The sequence below is a fragment of the Plecotus auritus genome (genome assembly GCF_963455305.1).
Source record: "Plecotus auritus genome assembly, chromosome: 10".
NCBI lineage: Eukaryota > Metazoa > Chordata > Mammalia > Chiroptera > Vespertilionidae > Plecotus > Plecotus auritus.
The window spans coordinates 55,184,671-55,202,890 of NC_137785.1; the positions used below are offsets into that span (position 1 = coordinate 55,184,671).

The 18,220-nt window shown below is 43.2% G+C and overlaps 1 protein-coding gene across 5 annotated transcripts in view; it reads right to left on the reverse strand.

Moving 5' to 3' along the window:
- Positions 1–18,220, reverse strand: part of NUP93 (nucleoporin 93) — a 93,852-nt gene that overhangs the window by 22,100 nt on the left and 53,532 nt on the right. For all 5 annotated transcript variants that reach the window (XM_080645861.1, XM_080645862.1, XM_080645863.1 and 2 more), the window contains 3 exons: positions 16,952–17,014; positions 10,772–10,900; positions 1,245–1,319 (listed from right to left, as the gene is read on the reverse strand). In XM_080645861.1, coding sequence (XP_080501987.1) covers positions 1,245–1,319; positions 10,772–10,891 — 195 coding nt within the window. In that variant the 5' untranslated portion in view covers positions 10,892–10,900; positions 16,952–17,014. Of the gene's footprint in view, positions 1–1,244; positions 1,320–10,771; positions 10,901–16,951; positions 17,015–18,220 lie in introns of those variants that run through there.

Here is an 18,220-nt window from a genome sequence, read left to right on the forward strand (position 1 = left end):
ATTCACAGATACAAAAGACTCAGTTTCTCTCTTCAGAAGCTTACTTATTAGCCCTGAACTCTGGTGGTGGCTGGGGCAATGGAAGGAGTCAGCCAAACAATGAAGGTGAAATTTAAAGGATGTAGATGTGGCAGGGAGGGATCTCAAAACTGGAGCAGAGGAAAAGAAATGAGGGTCGAGTAGTAAATAAAAGCTGAGGGATTTGGAAGGAGGGGGCTGGCTTCGGCTGCCTGGTTAGAAGTGGCCACGGTATACTGAGACTTTAAAAAAACTATTAGAGCTCTTCTCACCAAGGGATGTAAGAGGGATGGAAGTCTGCCACCCTCGAGTCAGGAAACAATTTCTCCTTTTTGATACTTTGTGCAAGGAAGCAGCAAATTGGAATAAAACATACAGGTGGCCAGCACTGTTTTATTCAAAAAGTCAGTTCCAGCCCTAGCCGATTCGGCTCAGTGGATAGAGCATCAGCCTGCAGACTGAAGGGTCCCCAGTTCAATTCTGGTCAAGGGAACATGCCTGGGTTGTAGGCTTGATCCCTCACCCCGCCCCGTAGGGGGCTTGCAGGAGGCAGCCAATCAATGATTCTCTCTCATCATTGATGTTTCTCTCTCTCTCCCTCTCCCTTCCTCTTGAAATCAATAAAAATATATATATTTTTAAAAGTCAGTTCCAGGTACGTAGTGAACTCAGGGCCTTTTCAGTCCAATGAGTCCCTGTGCTCCCCACACCCGCAAAGTTACCTCAATCCACAGCCATACGATTACATGGTCATGATACACAACTGGACCATGGTCCCACAATAGCATGAGCTTGCCCAGGACAACATTAGAAAGTGGTGAGTACACGATGCTTATGAAGCAGAAAAGCATTTAGAAAATTTCTCAGCACAAGGGTGAAGAAGGATTTCCCATAATACCATCAGCCTACCAGGTAATTCAGTTAATAGAGAACTCCACTTGCTAAGCAGTGCGGTTACCCAAGGCTTTACTGTGCATGGGCTACTGCCAAATGCAAAATGAGATGCCTTGGCCATGTAGAGGCAGAGTTCAATTTCCCTAAATCAAATCGCAGTCAGTCGATTAGCCAATTTGATGGAATTCTCCAGTGGTCTAGACGGTAAAATATTAACCAGTCCTCTGAATGAGGCTTCAGGCTTGGACTTTCACATGAAGTCTCTGCTCTCTTTTACTCCCCAGGGGGCCCACATTCTTCCTGGACTCGGTCTTCCTTGAGAGTGTGCTCACCTGCCGGGCATAGGCCATCTCGATGCTGTCCAGAGAGCTCCGACCAGGGGGTCCCACGTCGCTGATGTAACTTGGCTGTAGACGAATACACATTCAGAACTGGTTAAGAACAGCATTCAGTCATATAAATAAACAAACAAACAAACAAACAAAAATTATATAAACACATGCCTGTCTTTTTTAAATGTTTTTATTTGAGAGAAAGGAAGAGAGAGAGAGATAGAAACATCTATGAGAGAGAAATAGCAATTGGCTGTCTCCTGCACGCCCCCTACTGGGGATCGAGCCCACAACCCGGGCATGTGCCCTGATGAGGAATCAACTGGTGACCTCTTGGTAACCACATGCTTGTCTTTAACAAAGCTATGAGGAGTCTGTTTCCTAGTCAGACTTCCTCCAAATGATGACTTTGGGGTTTCATTAGAAAGCAACTTTTTTATCATGAACATGAGAAGAGGCCGGCCATGGGACTCAATTAACTAAAAAATAATGGGAGGCGGGATAAGTTGTATGGATAGCTCAGTGACCGTTCTGGAAATGTACATTTTCCCAAATTCGGTCTCAATACCAAGGCCCCTCTCCACCTCATTGCCCCGCTCCATGTCTGCAGGGCAGCGAGGCCATCGTTGTTATGAGTGGGCCTCCTGTTTCCATCAATCATCTCACACGGCTGAGGGAATGGAGTTTATAGGGTTCAACACTTCCAGTCTACAGTCCATACTAAGACAACAGCTGCTGATTAGTTTCCTGCATCTGGAGATATGAAGCCAGTCCAGGTTGGGCAGTCCTTCAGCCATTCAGTAAGCATCCCCACTATGTGTGTGTGCACATCGGCCCCCACATGGATGACAGCAAGCCAGGCTGCAGATCCTGCCCTCAAAGACCTTACCGTCTGCTGGGGAGAGTTAGAATATATGGAAAAGAGTAGAAGTATTTAAAAGAGAGAGAGAGAGACTAACATTAATCTTTAGCTAAGCTTACTCCCTACTGTAAACAAATATGGATCAAAATTAGGTATATCCTATAGGTATATTCTTAAATTTCCAATACTTTGTACTGTACTGTTGCAGAAACCAATTTTTTTTATACACTTCTCTCATTTGTAAAGAAATAAATGCTCTATTCTCTAAATCTAAAGCAAAGCAGTTTAAAGTAGGCTTCTAGGAAACCAGGGGAAGAGAGCAGCAATACTTGCTAGCACTAGCAAAACCAGTCAACGGAAGACGCGTGTGAGCTTGCCCTGGGAGTTGGGTAGAGGAGAGAGGGCTGGAGGCGGAAAGGTGGGCTGTACACACTCAGGTTCTGGAGAATGAACTGGACTGTCGGGACACCTGGGTTCCAGGAAGGCCACTTTCTCCCTTGCTTTGGGGACTGGCACATTCTCTTAGAGCCTCTGCTTCCCATTAGCTGAGTGAAGGGGCTGTCCCAGACAATCTCAAGAGGTCCTCCTCAGCGCTGACCTCTACAGTCACTGATAATAAAAGAGCTTTAAACACTTCACCTACCTTGGTAGAAGCTGGCTGACCCAATGACTATTCCAAATCCCGACCTCTTATCTTCGCCCTCTGCTATGTAGTTAAACATACATCCAATGGCCATTCCTATCTGAGTCACGCAATTACTGAAAACTACGAGGTTACAATAATAACTACACTCACTGAGCACCTACTACGTGCCAAGCACTGTCTTAATGTCCATTTATTCACTCCACAACCCTATGAGATATGTACCTTCACCGCATCAGCTTTACAGATGGAGACACCAAAGCACACAGAAAGCAACTTGCCCAAGGTCACTCCTATAGGAAGCAGTGGAACCATGGTTTGCATCCAAAGTTGACACCACACTGCCGACCAGGGCAGCTTGGCACAACTTTCCAAGGACAGCCATTGAACAAGAGTGGTTAGAAATGCTGGCTCCACCACTCTCTGGCGTGTGACCTGGATTGAGTATATTGCTTCTTTTGAGACTCAGTTTCTTTAGCTATAAAACAGGAGCAGGGATGAGATGCATCTCATAGGTCTGCGATGAAGATTAAGTGGGGAGAAAAGCAGTATTCACAACCACTGTTGTGAAGAATACGTAGAAAGAGCTCAGCATAGCCCTGAACGGTTTGGCTCAGTGGATAGAGCGTCGGCCTGCAGACTGAAGGGTCCCATGTTCGATTCCGGTCAAGGGCATGTACCTGGGTTGCAGGCACATCCCCAGTAGGGGGCGTGCAGGAGGCAGCTGATTGATGTCTCTCTCATCGATGTTTCTAACTTTCTATCCCTCTCTCTTCCTCTCTGTAAAAAATCAATAAAATATATTTAAAAAAAAAAAAGAAAGAAAGAAAGAGCTCAGCATAGTGCCCCACACTCAGCCAATAAATGCTAGCTGTTACCATGTTTTAAACAAAAAATAAACACAGAAATAAATCCTACACTGAACAATAGACAGATATGGACACTACAGAAACATAACTTAAAATATTTTACTCTGAGCTGGCTGGAAATTCTCATCTGGTCTTTTTATAATAAACACATTCCTGTAGGAACAGAAGCCCCAGCAGCTCGTTTTCGACATCTGGACTAGTTGTGAGTGTTCCCGGTAACGGAGTTGAGGGCTGTTCGATAAGCCCACCGTTCTGGAACAGCAAGTCTTTTTAAAGAACAGAGCTCTATGCCTGTTAATCCCAGTGACCTGGGGAGGAATGAGGCGGGGGATGACAGGGGAGCAGTACTGAAATATTTCTGCAAGGACACAGCTGTTTCAGCTAAATACACATAAATAGCCTTGAGAAACATCCAGTACTAAAAACCCAATTTTTAAAATTATCCATTTAAAAAGTAGTTGGTTTTCAGGCTTCAGATTTCCATTTAAATTAATTTTGCTTAATGCTCTTGTTTCCAAAAGCACCGTTCCTTCATTTGCCCTTGGCCCAGCCTCTACATCACCACACATAAAGTCAATCATCCGTCCACGGATGTGTACGTGCACATTCCTGAGCCGAGGAACCAGCAAACGCTTGTTGGAATTCCAAAGCCAGGGGCTGCTTGAGGCTGGGAAACCAGTACACTCTGTGGGAATAACACTGCAAACTCCTCGTACTTATGGGTTTCTCTCCACGGGGCCCAGACTGAACACAGTGGGGGTGACAGGAACAGGAACCAGAGATCAGAAAGGCAGGGAGGGAAGATGGAAGGCAGGGCCAGAGAAGGGGCGCATCCAGGAGTCTAGAGATATGTGGAGAAACAGCCACTTCTGGGAGCACAGCCACGAGGCGAGTCCTTTCAGAGCAGATGGTGTTCACAAAACAGTCATTCTGAGAGAGCATCCCAGAACAGGTGAGGTGGGCTGGAGAGTGGCAGGAGGGAATGACAAACTTCTTCTGAGCATCTACTTTTGTTCAAAGCGTATCCAGGGATGAATCAAACTTTTCCCAAGGAGGGCACATTCTAGTCAGGGAGAAAAGCATGGGAACTAACACTCCTAGAAAAACAAGTACAGAATAAAGAGGAAATATGGCGATACTACCGAAGAAAGGGAATTGGCTTTATGTGAGCACAATGGGACCAAAGTGATTAATTTACAACGCTGGCTATGAAATCTGTACACAGAAACCAGGACTACTAGTGCAACTCTCAACACTGAATTTAAGACATCCTGATTTCAGAAATGTTAAAATGTGGGAAATATACACATATCTTTCTTGGAATTGATGAACTATGGCACTAAGTCAGTTATCAAAATCAGACACTATGTCCATTTACGCTGTTCACACGTCACCGTGTGGAATGTGACCATCATTATCTGTAACTATTAAGCTACAACTCGCTTCTCTACTGAGCCTATTAGTGGCTAGGCTAAGTCATATTCCAGACAATATAAAGGACCATCCAATGACTATGTCTAATTCCAACACAGCCACTGGACCCCACTAAGGTTAGATAAATTTACCTTTAAGTGCTGTTTCTAAAGTTGGCTAAGATACATCGATTCCCAACACTGCTCATACCCCATGTGCTGTCAGGTCAGCAGCGCCACACGGACCAGAGGCAGGAAGGACTACGTAGGGTACAAGGACTCTTTGCCAGGAGCCTCTTTCTTGCTGCAAAGTATATCCTTCTTATTCAGCCCAACTTGAAAAGTTATTAACAATCTTCCAATCTCCACCTTCCTTTAAAAAGTAGACCTCTTATTTCAATGATATCCTAAGGAGATTAACTTCCCAAACTGAATTTATACCACTGAAGCACCATTTCCCTTACCGGAACTTGCCAGGAGCAGACATGAGCAAGCTCTGTCACTGCTCTTCTATTATCAGACGGCTTCGGGGAACATTTCTCAGGAACCACCATATCCTAGTTCATTTTTGCTTAAAAAAAAAAGATAGCCTCAAGCCTCTCTCTATATTACATTACCCAAATTTGAACATTTTCCTCCAAATGTAAGGTCAGCTCAAAATGACTGGAAGTCTCCTTTCTAACTAATGACTCTGTGGATTCCAACAACCTTTTCCCTGACAATAAATTCTTAAAAAAGAGCAGGTCCTATTAAAATAAACTTAACGGTGTAGAGCTCACCAAATAATAACAGTCACCAAAAATGTCACTAGGATGTGCTGTGTGCTCTGTGCCAGCACTGGGCTAGGGCTTTATACCTGCCCTACGTTCCTTCCAACAGTTAGTTCTTCAAGAGAGAACCTGGATTTCAAGTGCTGTCTCTGGCTTCCCACTCTGTGGTTTCCTATAAGAGGGTAGAGAGAATGCCTGCCCAAGCGAAGGTAATATTACCTTCCCATTACTTTGAAGAAAATTGTATGGAAAAGCCTGTAAAAACACATAGTTCCACATACCCACTTTCCATTACTTTGAAGAAAATTGTATGGAAAAGCCTGTAAAAACACATAGTTCCACATACCCACCAGAATGGTTAAATTTAAAAGGACAAAATATTCACAACAGTGCTATTTATAAAACCCCCAAACTGGGAACTATTCAAATGTCCACCAACACCAGAATGGACACACAGATTGCAGTTACACTGTTCAGCCATGAGAATGAATGGCCTACAATGATATACAGAATGTTAAGCAGAAACAGGAGTACATATTGTATGACTCCATTTACATAAAGTTCAAAAACAGGCAAGACACACACACACACACACACACACACACACACACACACACACACACATATATGCCTAATATGCAAATTGTCCAGGGGGCGGTGTGGAATAAAGGGAGGCCCTGGCCAGCAGCCAGAAGGCCCTGATTGGCCCTGATCGCCTGGCCAGGCCTAGGGACTCTACCTGTGCACAAATTTCATGCACTGGGCCTCCGGCAGTGGGGGTAGTAACTGAAAAGGCGTATAAACGAGGACGACTCTTGGGTGCTGGTAATGTCCTGTTTCTCCGTCTGGGTGTGTTCCATTTGTGATTATTCACTGAGTTGTATTCTTAGGATGTGGGCTTTTCTGGACACGTTGTACTTTAGGAAAAAAGTTCAAAACAATATTAACAAACAATAAAACCCACAGGGGTTCATAAAGTGGCAATTTTCTAGATAACTTGGAGAGAAAGCCACCACACCATTCACTGGCTTTTACGGCCAACCCACCCACTCTGCTAGGTGTCACAGAGAAGAGCAAGTGCTGGTAACTCCCTTCCCAAGGGGACTCGAGGTCAGGGAAGAAGAGTCTGCTAAATAGACTAGTCTATTTTTAAGAGAAGAACAATCAAGAAAGAACATCTCATTAACAGCTTATAATTACTTCCAAATCCCAATACAGACCACAACCTATTAACACCATTTTAAAAAATGAAGTTTATAAAACCATGAGCTATTCTATTTATCTGCCCAGACTCACAAAAATTTGAGAAAGAAACCTTAGGCTGATCAAGGGCTTTGGACATTAGTTCTTCCTTCCCAAGACTCTGATCGGAATCTTGACATCTCTGAGTCTAAGATATGTGAACAGAGCCTTAAGGAGTAATTTCCTAAGACAAATGACTTTAGCACCTTTTTATTTGAGGGCTAATTTAATAGAAAAACTGGTTTTTAAATCAGGAGTAAATCTGTAGATATGGGATGTGTGAAGTTATCCTGCAGGCATGACAAACTGTCTAGCTACCCACCCTTGACCCAGACTTCAACAGAACATGGTCTAGAAGAGATAATCCTGGGTCTCACCAGCATATTACACATCTCTCTGAGCCTCAGCTATCCTAGCTCTTGTGGGAGAAGAATGCTAGCTACCCATAAAAGAACTCTGGGAAAAATAACTTATCGAGAAGCATTGGTAAAAATATTTGAAATGTCTAACACTATAATTTCATAACATTATAATTTTTAATCTGCACCTCTAAATTATCTGAAACTGCTTTTTACAAAATATAGTATGGGATGGCCATTATGGGTCAGGTTATCACTAATCTTCCCAATAATCACATTTCACCAGTGAAGACACTGAAGGTCTGCAGGGTTAAATAACTTGGACAAGGTCAGTGGTGAAGCTAGAATTTGAACCCAGGGCTGTGCTCTCCCCACACCAGGGTGGCAAATGTGTGGCAAGCCACAGCTTCTCAGCACAGGGCAGACATCACTAATCAAGCCACAGTGTCCCAGCACAGGGCAGACATCACTGATCTAGCCACAGTGTCCCAGCACAGGGCAGACATCACTAATCTAGCCACAGTGTCCCAGCACAGGGCAGACATCGCTAATCTAGACACAGTGTCCCAGCACAGGGCAGACATCGCTAATCTAGACACAGTGTCCCAGCACAGGGCAGACATCACTAATCTAGCCACAGTGTCCCAGCACAGGGCAGACATCACTAATCAAGCCACAGTGTCCCAGCACAGGGCAGACATCGCTAATCTAGACACAGTGTCCCAGCACAGGGCAGACATCACTAATCTAGCCACAGTGTCCCAGCACAGGGCAGACATCACTAATCAAGCCACAGTGTCCCAGCACAGGGCAGACATTGCTAATCTAGACAGTGTCCCAGCACAGGGCAGACATCGCTAATCTAGACAGTGTCCCAGCACAGGGCAGACATCGCTAATCTAGACAGTGTCCCAGCACAGGGCAGACATCGCTAATCTAGCCACAGTGTCTCAGCACAGGGTAGACATCACTAATCAAGCCACAGTGTCCCAGCACAGGGCAGACATCACTAATCAAGCCACAGTGTCCCAGCACAGGACAGACATCACTAATCAAGCAAGACATTCTTCCTACTGATCCCAACATGTAGCCGTAAAATCCCTCTCAGGAAAGGTCTCTAGAATATATTATGAGAAACAAGAAAGATACAGAACAGAGCAAACAGTAAGCTAACTTTTGTGTAAGAAGGAGGGGGGGATAAGATATGTATTCTCATATACTTGTATTTTATAAAGAAACATTGGAAAGATGCACAAGAAAGTATTAATAGTGACTGCCTCTGGAAGATGCAAAAAGGGAGGGAATAGGCTTTTGGGAACAGGATACTTCAGTTCTTGAATCATATAAATACACTGCCTTTTAAATATATATATATTTTACTGCTTTCAGAGAGGAAAGAAGAGGAAGACAGGCAGAAACATCAATGATGAGAGAGAATCATTGACAAGCTGTCTCTTGCATGCCCCCTACTGGGGATCGAGCCAGCAACATGGGCATATGCCCTGACTGGGAATCGAACCGTGACCTCCTGGTTCATAGGTTGATGCTCAACCACTGAGCCATGCCAGTCAGGCTACACTGCCATTTTTAAAAATTAGATTTTCAAGAAGAGAAAACCCTCAACCTAGTACTACCATCAATCAATACATCCTAAGGAGAGAAACAGACAATAAGCAATGAAAGACATAAAACATATGCAATGGTATATGGGAGGAAGTGCTAAAAAGAAAAATGAAGCAAGACAGGGGACTTAGGAGGTGCTGAATGCAAGAGGTTGGCTTGGGTTCCAGACAATAAGACCTTGGAAGGCCCTAGTGAAATGGCACTGGGTAAATATTTGAAAGAAAACTATTAGAGGGAGATAGCCATGCAGCTATCTGGGGGAAGAGCATTCTGGGCAGAAGCAACAGGAAGCAGAAAGGCCCCGAGGCAGGAGCAAGCCTGCCAGGTTTGTTCAGGGACCTGTAAGGAGCTCATGTGGCTGGAGCAGAGAAAGCAATGGGGAGAGGAGCAGAAGGGGAGCTTGGAGAGACAAGACGGAGTCTGGTAGGGACTTACAGGCCATGGTGAAGATGCTGGCTTTCACTCCAAGTGAGCAGAGGAGTGACACAATCTAACCTGTGTTTTAATAGCGTTACTCTGGCTGTCGTGTTGAGATTATGCAGGGGAAAAAGTGGGGAGACCAGTGTGGTTGTCAACCTCTAAGATGGTCCCCAATAATCACCACCTCCTGGGACTCAAGTCCTTGTATAATCCTCTCTCCTTAACTAGATTTAGGCCAGGTTTAGTGACTTACTTTGAACAGAGGGGATAGATAGGATATCACTTTCAAGATTAAGATATATGAAGACTGGTTTTTGTACTGGGGGCATTTTAGCTCTCCCTCAGATCCCTCACTCTTGCTCTAAGGAAAGGGAGTTATGTTGTGTGCAGTACAATTGAGAGACCTGTATGACAGGAAACTGATGTCCCTAAGCCAGGAGCTGGAGAGGACCTGAGGCTTGCCAAGAGCCACGTGAGTGAGGTTGGGAGTGGATCTGTCCTGAACTGAACCTTGAAATGAGTGTAGTCTCAGCCAATACCTTGCAGCAGCCTCAAGGGATCCTGAGCCAGAAATACCCAGCTAAGCTAAATGCTTGTTTTCAGCCTCTATGGGTTGGAGTGCTTTGTTACCTGGCAATAGCTAACTGTAACAACCAGTTAGGCAAGTTCAATATCTGAGCAGGAGCTGGCAGGGGTCTGAATCAGAGTGCTAACAGTGGAGGTGGTTGGATTCTGGGTATGTTTTAAAGTAGTGTTAACTGCATTTACCAACATGTATGAGAGACAAGGTGGAAGGAGAGGACAAAAATCAATCTGTGGTTTTTGATCGGAGCAAGTGAAAAACTGGAATTGCCATTTATAAAGATGATAAACTCTGAGAAGAGAGGCTGGCATTGGGAGGGACATGGGGGGCGGTTGCTATCTTGACTCAATTCTGTACAAGTGTAGCTTGAGTTGGTTCTGAGACATCCATGTACAGCCAAGAAGCCGTCAGATAAATGAGTCTAGGGCTTGAGGCTATGATGCATATTTGAGTCTTCAGCAGATAATAATTATTTATTTATTAATATGCTTTTATTGATTTCAGAGAGAAGAAGGGGAGAGAGAGAGAAAGAGAGAGCTGCAATTAATGATGAGAGAGAATCATGGATCAGCTGCCTCCTACATGCCCCCCACTGGGGATTGAGCCCACAACCCAGGCATGTGCCCTGACCATAAATCGAACCATGACCTCCTGGTTCATGAGCCAATGCTCTACACTGAGCCACACCAGCAGAGCTACCTCCCATTTTTATTAACAGTGTTTCATCTTCTGGGCCCAACCTACCTCACTTTCTTGAGTAAAGTCCAGGGCATCTTCTCCTGATGCCAGCAGTGTGTGCAGAATTCGCTGTTTCACTTGTTCCCACTCGACCAGCATTGACTCTCGATGGTACTCCTCAGCCATACCAAAGGTCTGTCAGAGACGAGCAGAGAGAGGCGGCCCAAATGAAAAAAGTCAAGAATATGGTTTCCATTAAGCCCCGCCCCTCCCAGATCTACCATCTGTCCATAAGTAGAGATAAAGCAATTAACTTTAAAAACTACCCTTAAAGAGTTCACTGACACGTGTTTGCAATATACCATTTTATCAAATCTAATACATTAAAAATTTTTAATTGTGATAAAATATACATAACAAAATTCACCACCCTAACCATTTTTGGGTATAGTCAGTGTACTGAGTACATTCACACTGCTGTGCAACCATCACCACATCCATCTCCGGAACTCTTTTCATCTTGCAAAACTGAAATTCTGTACCCACTAAACCGTAACTTTCCATTCCTTCTTCTCCCAAGCCCCTGGCAACCACCATTCTATTTTCTGTCTCTATGACTTTGACTACTCTAGCTACCTCACAGAAGTGGAATCATACAATATCTGCCTTTTTGTGACTGACTTATTCCATTCAGCGTAATGTCTTCAAGATTCACCCATGTTGTAGCATGTGTCAGAATTCCCTTCCTTTTTCAGGCCAAATAATAATATCCCATTGTATGTATATACCATAATGTGTTTATCCACTTATCTATTCATAGGCACTTGAGTCGCTTGTTTCTACCTTTGGGTTATTATGAATAATGCTGCTATGGACATAGGTATACAAATATCTCAAGTTCTTGCTTTCAATTCTTTGGGGTATGTACCCAGAGTGGAAATGCTGGATCACATGGTAATTCTGTTTTAATTTTTTTGAGGGATTGTTTCCATCAAGGCTGTACCATTTCACAATCCTATCAATAGTGCACAGAGTAAAGTTCAAATTTCTTTACATCCTTGTCAATAGTTACTATTGTGTTGTTTTTTTATAGTAGCCACCCTAAATGGGTGTTAGGTGATATCTCATGGTTTTAATTTGCATTTCCCTGATGATTAATGATGTTGAATATCTTTTCATGTGCTTATTAAGACAAATGTAGGGTGGAAAATAATATAATAATACAATAAATAATAATACAATAATAAACTCTGTTTCACACACCCACAACTGTAAACCAACTTCTGCCTCACCCTGTATATTTTTAAAACCTCTGAAATTAGGCTACATATTACAACTGACAACATGTCAGTTTATTTTCTCTGTAGTACATAAAATAATGATGGATTATAAAATCAATGCTAAAGATTTAATAAGCATCTAAGATAAGAAAACAGAAAAAACAAAAGTGTCTTCATTTTTTAAAGAAAGTCTTATTTTCATGGGAGGAAGCAAACCAGTAAAAGAAAAACAGCCTTCTATGGTGAGGTTTCCTACCCGCCTACTCCCAGTCACCACTGAAATGTCTGGCAAACCTCACTCCTGTCTACTGCTGACAATGCAGTTGTTACCAAAACAAAGGCATTCAGAAAGAAAAGAAAAGAGGGAATGGAAGAGAGAAGAAAGGAAGGATAAGAGGGAGGGAAAGAAGACAAAATAAAACCTCTGAGGAGGAAAATAAAGCAACTTATAGAGATATACTGAATCATGACCATTCTTAGCCTATTATTCTTTAATTGGCAGAGCAAGTTTCTATCAACTTAATCCCACTTTTCGAAAAGCCATTTCATCTAAAACATGATTACAATCAGACTGGCATCCCATTAGGCCTCACCCAGGGAACGAGCATTAGTAATGCCTGCTTTATTTTTGGCAATGCAGATAATTTATACTGATAATAATCATATACGTGAGCTTTGGAAAACGGTCAGAAAAATTACATATACTCTTCCCACAAATGGGATGTCTGACTATGGACCACTATTTATTAAAATGTGAAAAAGAAGCACACCAGAGGTGCACAAAAATGACTAGGAAGAAGGCTGGCACATCTTGCAAGCTTGATCTAGCAATGGATGCCTTTTTTAATATGCATTCTGAAGACACAAGGAGAAATGACTATCGCAAACTTTAAAAACAGTGTCCCACCTAGTTTTCTTCAGAGAGTCAGGCGGAATGGACCACTCCAGCCAGTTAGCCTGGACTGAAAAAGCAGTTAAAGAAAAATCTTTTTCTCTTGTTACATTAATAAACTTATATGTGAAAGCTATATATTTTGAATAGAGAGAAGTATGTTAGAACAGAAAGGTGGGGGTGAGAAGGCGGGTTTCCCTAGAAGATATACAGAAATAGTGTACAAGTGAATCTCAATTTCTTCTAAAATTCTTTCTATTTAGTGGTCAGACCAACCACCTCCTCAGTCTTGAGCCTCTCTCAGCAAGGGACAATGGAGGGCCATGAGGCACAAGGACCAGGGTGTGTAGAAATAAGGAGGCGGGGCAAGGCTCTCCAAGCTCGCAACAGCCAGTGAGGCACTGGCAAAGCTGTGGCACTAACCCGGGACATACACAAAAGTTTTTCTCACGGACAAGAATGGCAGAGTAGGAAAGGAAATGGAAGAAAACAGACAATACACCATCCAGAGATACTGCTGATGAGGATGGTGGAAGCAGACTTCCAGCATCATGTAAGGGTCAGAGTGAGAACAAGTGGGGATTAACCATCCCATTAAATCAGGCTGCCCACCTGTGTGCCAAGAACTCTTGGGTCTTGAATACAGGATGTACTCTGAAAACTGGCAGCTTTCTGGGCTCAAATCCTCAGATAGATCTGAGAGGTATGCCAGCTTCTCATTTAGAAACAACCCCACAACCTGAATAAACAGCACTGTGGTTCCACTCATCATTAGTGCGATAAGAAGCCACAAATAAAAATGAATGGCCCAACATTAAAATTCTCTTCCCTTGACCATGCCGCCCCCAGCTTATCTTAATTACATTAGAGATAATGGAACATCCAATTTGTGGGCTAATCAGGAATGATCAGCCACCCATCTGCCCTATTCCAGCCTATTCCCTTTAGATCCACATGATGGATTAGGTGCAAAGAGAATGTCAACTAGGGGAGCTCATGAGAAAATCAACAGTGCTACTCAACTAAAAACCATGAGAAGAGGACAGTGGGGGTTGGAGGCAAGGTGGGTGCAGGGAAAAGGAACAAAAAGGAAAGAAACCCAAGGGAAGAAGAAGGAATGAGCAGGAAGGGCATGCAAAGGTCTAAAATTAAAAGAAGACAGAACAAACCATAGAAAACGTCGAAGCAGTTATGTGTGGAAATACAGCTCTTTGAACACAGTTAAGAAAGGAAGGCAGGGAGAGGACTGGGCAACTGAATTGAGAACAGGTGGGGAGCACTCAAACCCCTTTTTCATAAAGGGAAGAGGGCAATATGCCTTGACTTCACACCCGCTTATTATTGAGCTGTTGCTGGCTTTTAGACATTCTACATATGTTCTGATAATGTTGTTCTGTTTTTGCTGGGATGCACCAAATGGAAAAAGATAGGACACATTTGTGGTTTCGTAGCTTGTTTTCTTGGCATTTAAGCAGGACATTGGCATGTTATTCAAACATGAAATTACCACCAAAATGCCAGGAGCTCAGCCATTGTTTGAAAAATGACTCCTGCTTCATGGCAATTTCCCAGTGTCCGGCCAGGGGCAAGGTCTCCCTGAGGCTGCCTCCGACAGTGGAACGTCTCCCTCACAAACACATATGCACGCATTTTGCACTGTGGTATGTCACTTAAATGTTTTGGCTGGCTGCACATTTAGTCTCAGTATGGCACAATGTTCAGAGACTGCCAATTCTAGAAACGCATTCCACAGGGTAAGTGGATTAATAAGGCTCGGTAGCATTCGACAGTCCTAATTTTATTAGTCCTGTATAGGCAGGAGAATCAAAGTTGGTGGCTCACTCAAAGTGTGAACAAAAAACAAATTTTTAAAAAATATTTTCAAATCCGAATCAAGTGAGTTTCTCTATTTCTAGAAATAAGTACTGTTGCCAAAAATATAATTAATAAAATTTTAGGGCATTTTACTCTGATAATTAAACATGTCAGTCCTTTGGAACATTTTCTTATAAATTAGAGCTAGCAAGCTCCCTGCTGCCCTATCTCACAGCAACCCCACTGAGACACTTCTACCTGCATGGAACATTTTAATACAGCACACTGAGAAGCAGCTTTTTTTTTATTCCTTTTTACATAAATAAAACAGAAACGTATTTCACTTGATGTAAGGATTATAAAAGTAAACCGCAAAACGAAGTTCTCTTTCACCCCTGCTCGCCTTTGCAGATGCACCCGCTGCTGGGACACAAGCTGCACTTTTAGAATCAACTCCACAGGATTGATAATCTTCCTCCTCCCTCCCCAAAAGACTCCGGTGGCCTGAAAATAGCTTACTCAATAATGGGAAATTTTGGAAAGGTTTTTATCTTTTAATCCTTGTCAGAAACAAGTAGAGATAACTTACATGTTAGTAAAATAAGCAACCTTTGAGTATCTTGAGGGAATGCTTGTTGCAAAATATTGCTGCACTTGTAATGGCTGTCCTGGCTGACTTATTTACTACTCTTTCAAGGATCAAGCTAGTTTGTTTTGTTTTTTCAAGAGCTTGGAGAAATCATTAATGTAGAAGGCAGCATAAAGAATAAGATCTTAAAAAAAAATAAATGAGATCTTGCCCTGACCAGTGTGGCTCAGTTGGTTGGAGCGCTGTCCCTTACACCAGAAGGACATGGGTTCGATTCCCAATCAGGGCACATAGGGTTACCTAGGTTTTGGGTTCAATCCCCAGCCAGGGTGCATACTGGAGACAACTGATTGATGTTTCTCTCTCTTTGATGTTTCTCTTTCATCTCCCTCCTCCCTTCCTCTCTTTCTAAAAATCAATAAAAAATAAAAACACAATGAGATCTTGCAATTTACAACAATGTGGATGGACCTAGAGCAGTGGTTGAGAACCCACACGGGTTGAGAACCGCTAGCAGGGTCACCTAAGACCATCGGAAAACACAGATATTTACATTATGATTCATAACAGTAGCAAAATTACAGTTATGAAGTAGCAACGAAAATAATTTTATGGTTGGGGGTCACCACAACATGAGGAACTGTATTAAAGGGTCGCAGCATTAGAAAGGTTGAGAACCACTGACCTAGAGGGTATTACATGAAGTAAAATAAGTCAGACAGATATAGAAATATCATGTGATTACACTTATATGTGGACTTTAAGAAAACAAAACAAATCAACAAATAAAACAAAACAGAAACAGACTCATAGATACAGAGAACAGGATACAAACCTCCAGTTATTAAAAAAAAAAAGTCATAGGCCCCGGCCGGTTTGGCTCAGTAGATAGAGCATTGGCCTGTGGACTAAAGGGTCCTGGGTTCAACTCCAGTCAAGGGCATATGCCCGGGTTGTAGGCTCGATTCCCAATGGGGGGCATGCAGGAGGCAGCCAATCAATGATCCTCTCTCATCATTGATGTTTCTATCTCTCTCTCCCTCTCTCTTCCCTCTCTGAAATCAATAAAAATACGTTTTTTTAAAAAGTCATAGGAATGTAATGTTCAGCATGGGAAAAATAGTCAATATTACTGTAGTAACTATCTATGGTGACCGGTTACTAGATTTATTGTGGTGATTATATTATAAAGAATATAAATGCTGAATCACCATGTTATATACCTGAAACTAGCATAATATGTGTCAACTATAATACAAATAATAATAAAAATAAAAGGTAGCATAGAAAGTCAACTTGGGTGATAAAAGGAAAATAAATTGAGGGAAATTATCAATGATCATAATTGCCTCTCTGAACTGCTGATTCAGTAGAAACCAAAATACCACTTTTTCCTATAACAACGAAACCAAAGAATTGTCTGGCCCTTACATTTTAAGGTTAATTTAATAATTAATCGATAGTCCAGTGTTTCAGATGCATTTCAGTCACTAAATACACATGGAAGTACAAGCATGATGTTTTCCTGCAGAACTCCTTCTGGTGAGCTCACTGTCTAGGGAGGAGGAGTGCTGGGCCGTGGGTACAAGCTCCATATTCCAGAACCTGCTCCCGGTACACAAGACCGCCCTCACCACAGCTGTACATCTACACTTAGGCTCATTTCTTACCCTCTTCCGGGACTCCTCAATGGCAGACAGCAGGGCATTGTCCTTCTCATTCTTTAGGAAGCCCTATGAAAGGGGGAGAAATGACACAACTTAGGTTCAAATTAACCTTCCAAACACCAAGAGTACACTGTAAGGAAAAAAAAAGTACCATTATGGATATCTTCCATCCTGCCCACCTTAACCCTCAAAAGACTCTCTCAACTCAAAAAATATCCAAGCAGATTTTTTTAAAATACACATTTCCTAGTTTCTTTCATTCTGGGAGCACATGATGATTGTCAGAAGGTAAAGTCCCCATGAAACAGTAAAGTCTCGTGTCCTATAAACATACAATGTGAACAGTCAGGAGTGTCCTTCAATTCTTAAATGGCTCATATTATAGACTAGGGGCCCAGTGCATGAAATTCGGGCAGTGGGAGGGGGGGGGGGGGCCTCAGCCCAGCCTGCCGCCTCTCACATACTGGGAGCCCTCAGGGGAAGTCCTATTGAGGCGACCAGGCTGATCAGGGGAAGGCACCAGCCCCATCACCCCGCTGCTGCAGCCACTGCCAGTCACCGCAGCCACCAAGGTGTTTTCATCAACACGGACTCCAGTCCCTTCACCATGAAAAAATGACAACCTTCTTTAGGCATTTTCAAGATGTGTCTTTCATAGGATATGACATTTCTTTCTTTCTTTCTTTCTTTTTTTATCCTCACCTGAAGATATGTTTCCATTGATTTTTAGAGAATGTGGAAGAGAAAGGGAAAGACAGAGAGAAACATCAAAGTGAGAGGGACACTTTGATTGGTTGCCTCCTGCATGAGCCCTGACCTGGGCCCCAGCCAGGGAGGAGCCTGCCCTTGATCAGAATCGAACCCGGACCCTGCGGTCAGCAAGCCTAGGCATTATCCACTGAGCCAAACTGGCTAGGGCAGGATATGACATTTCTTAGCCCTGCAGCAGCAGACCTTCCTTTTTTTTTCTCCAGGAGTGTGGTGGAAAAACCCTAGATCACCTTTTTGGATTCTTATACCCAAGTTACTAAGAATATTACCAGTGGCAAACAGGGAGCTTAGCCAATGAGCCGTCAGAAAAGGTGTTTCCTCTGTAGTTCACACCGATGGCCTCCGATCTCTGGCTCCACCCCTGCCAAGGCCTAAAGCCTCCCCGCCTGGGCAGGGGCCCCCCAGCTCCCTCCGATCACCAACTCCACCCCTACCAAGGCCTAAAGCCTCGGGGCCTGGACAGGGGCCCCCCAGCTCCCTCCGATCGCCCGATCGCCCGGC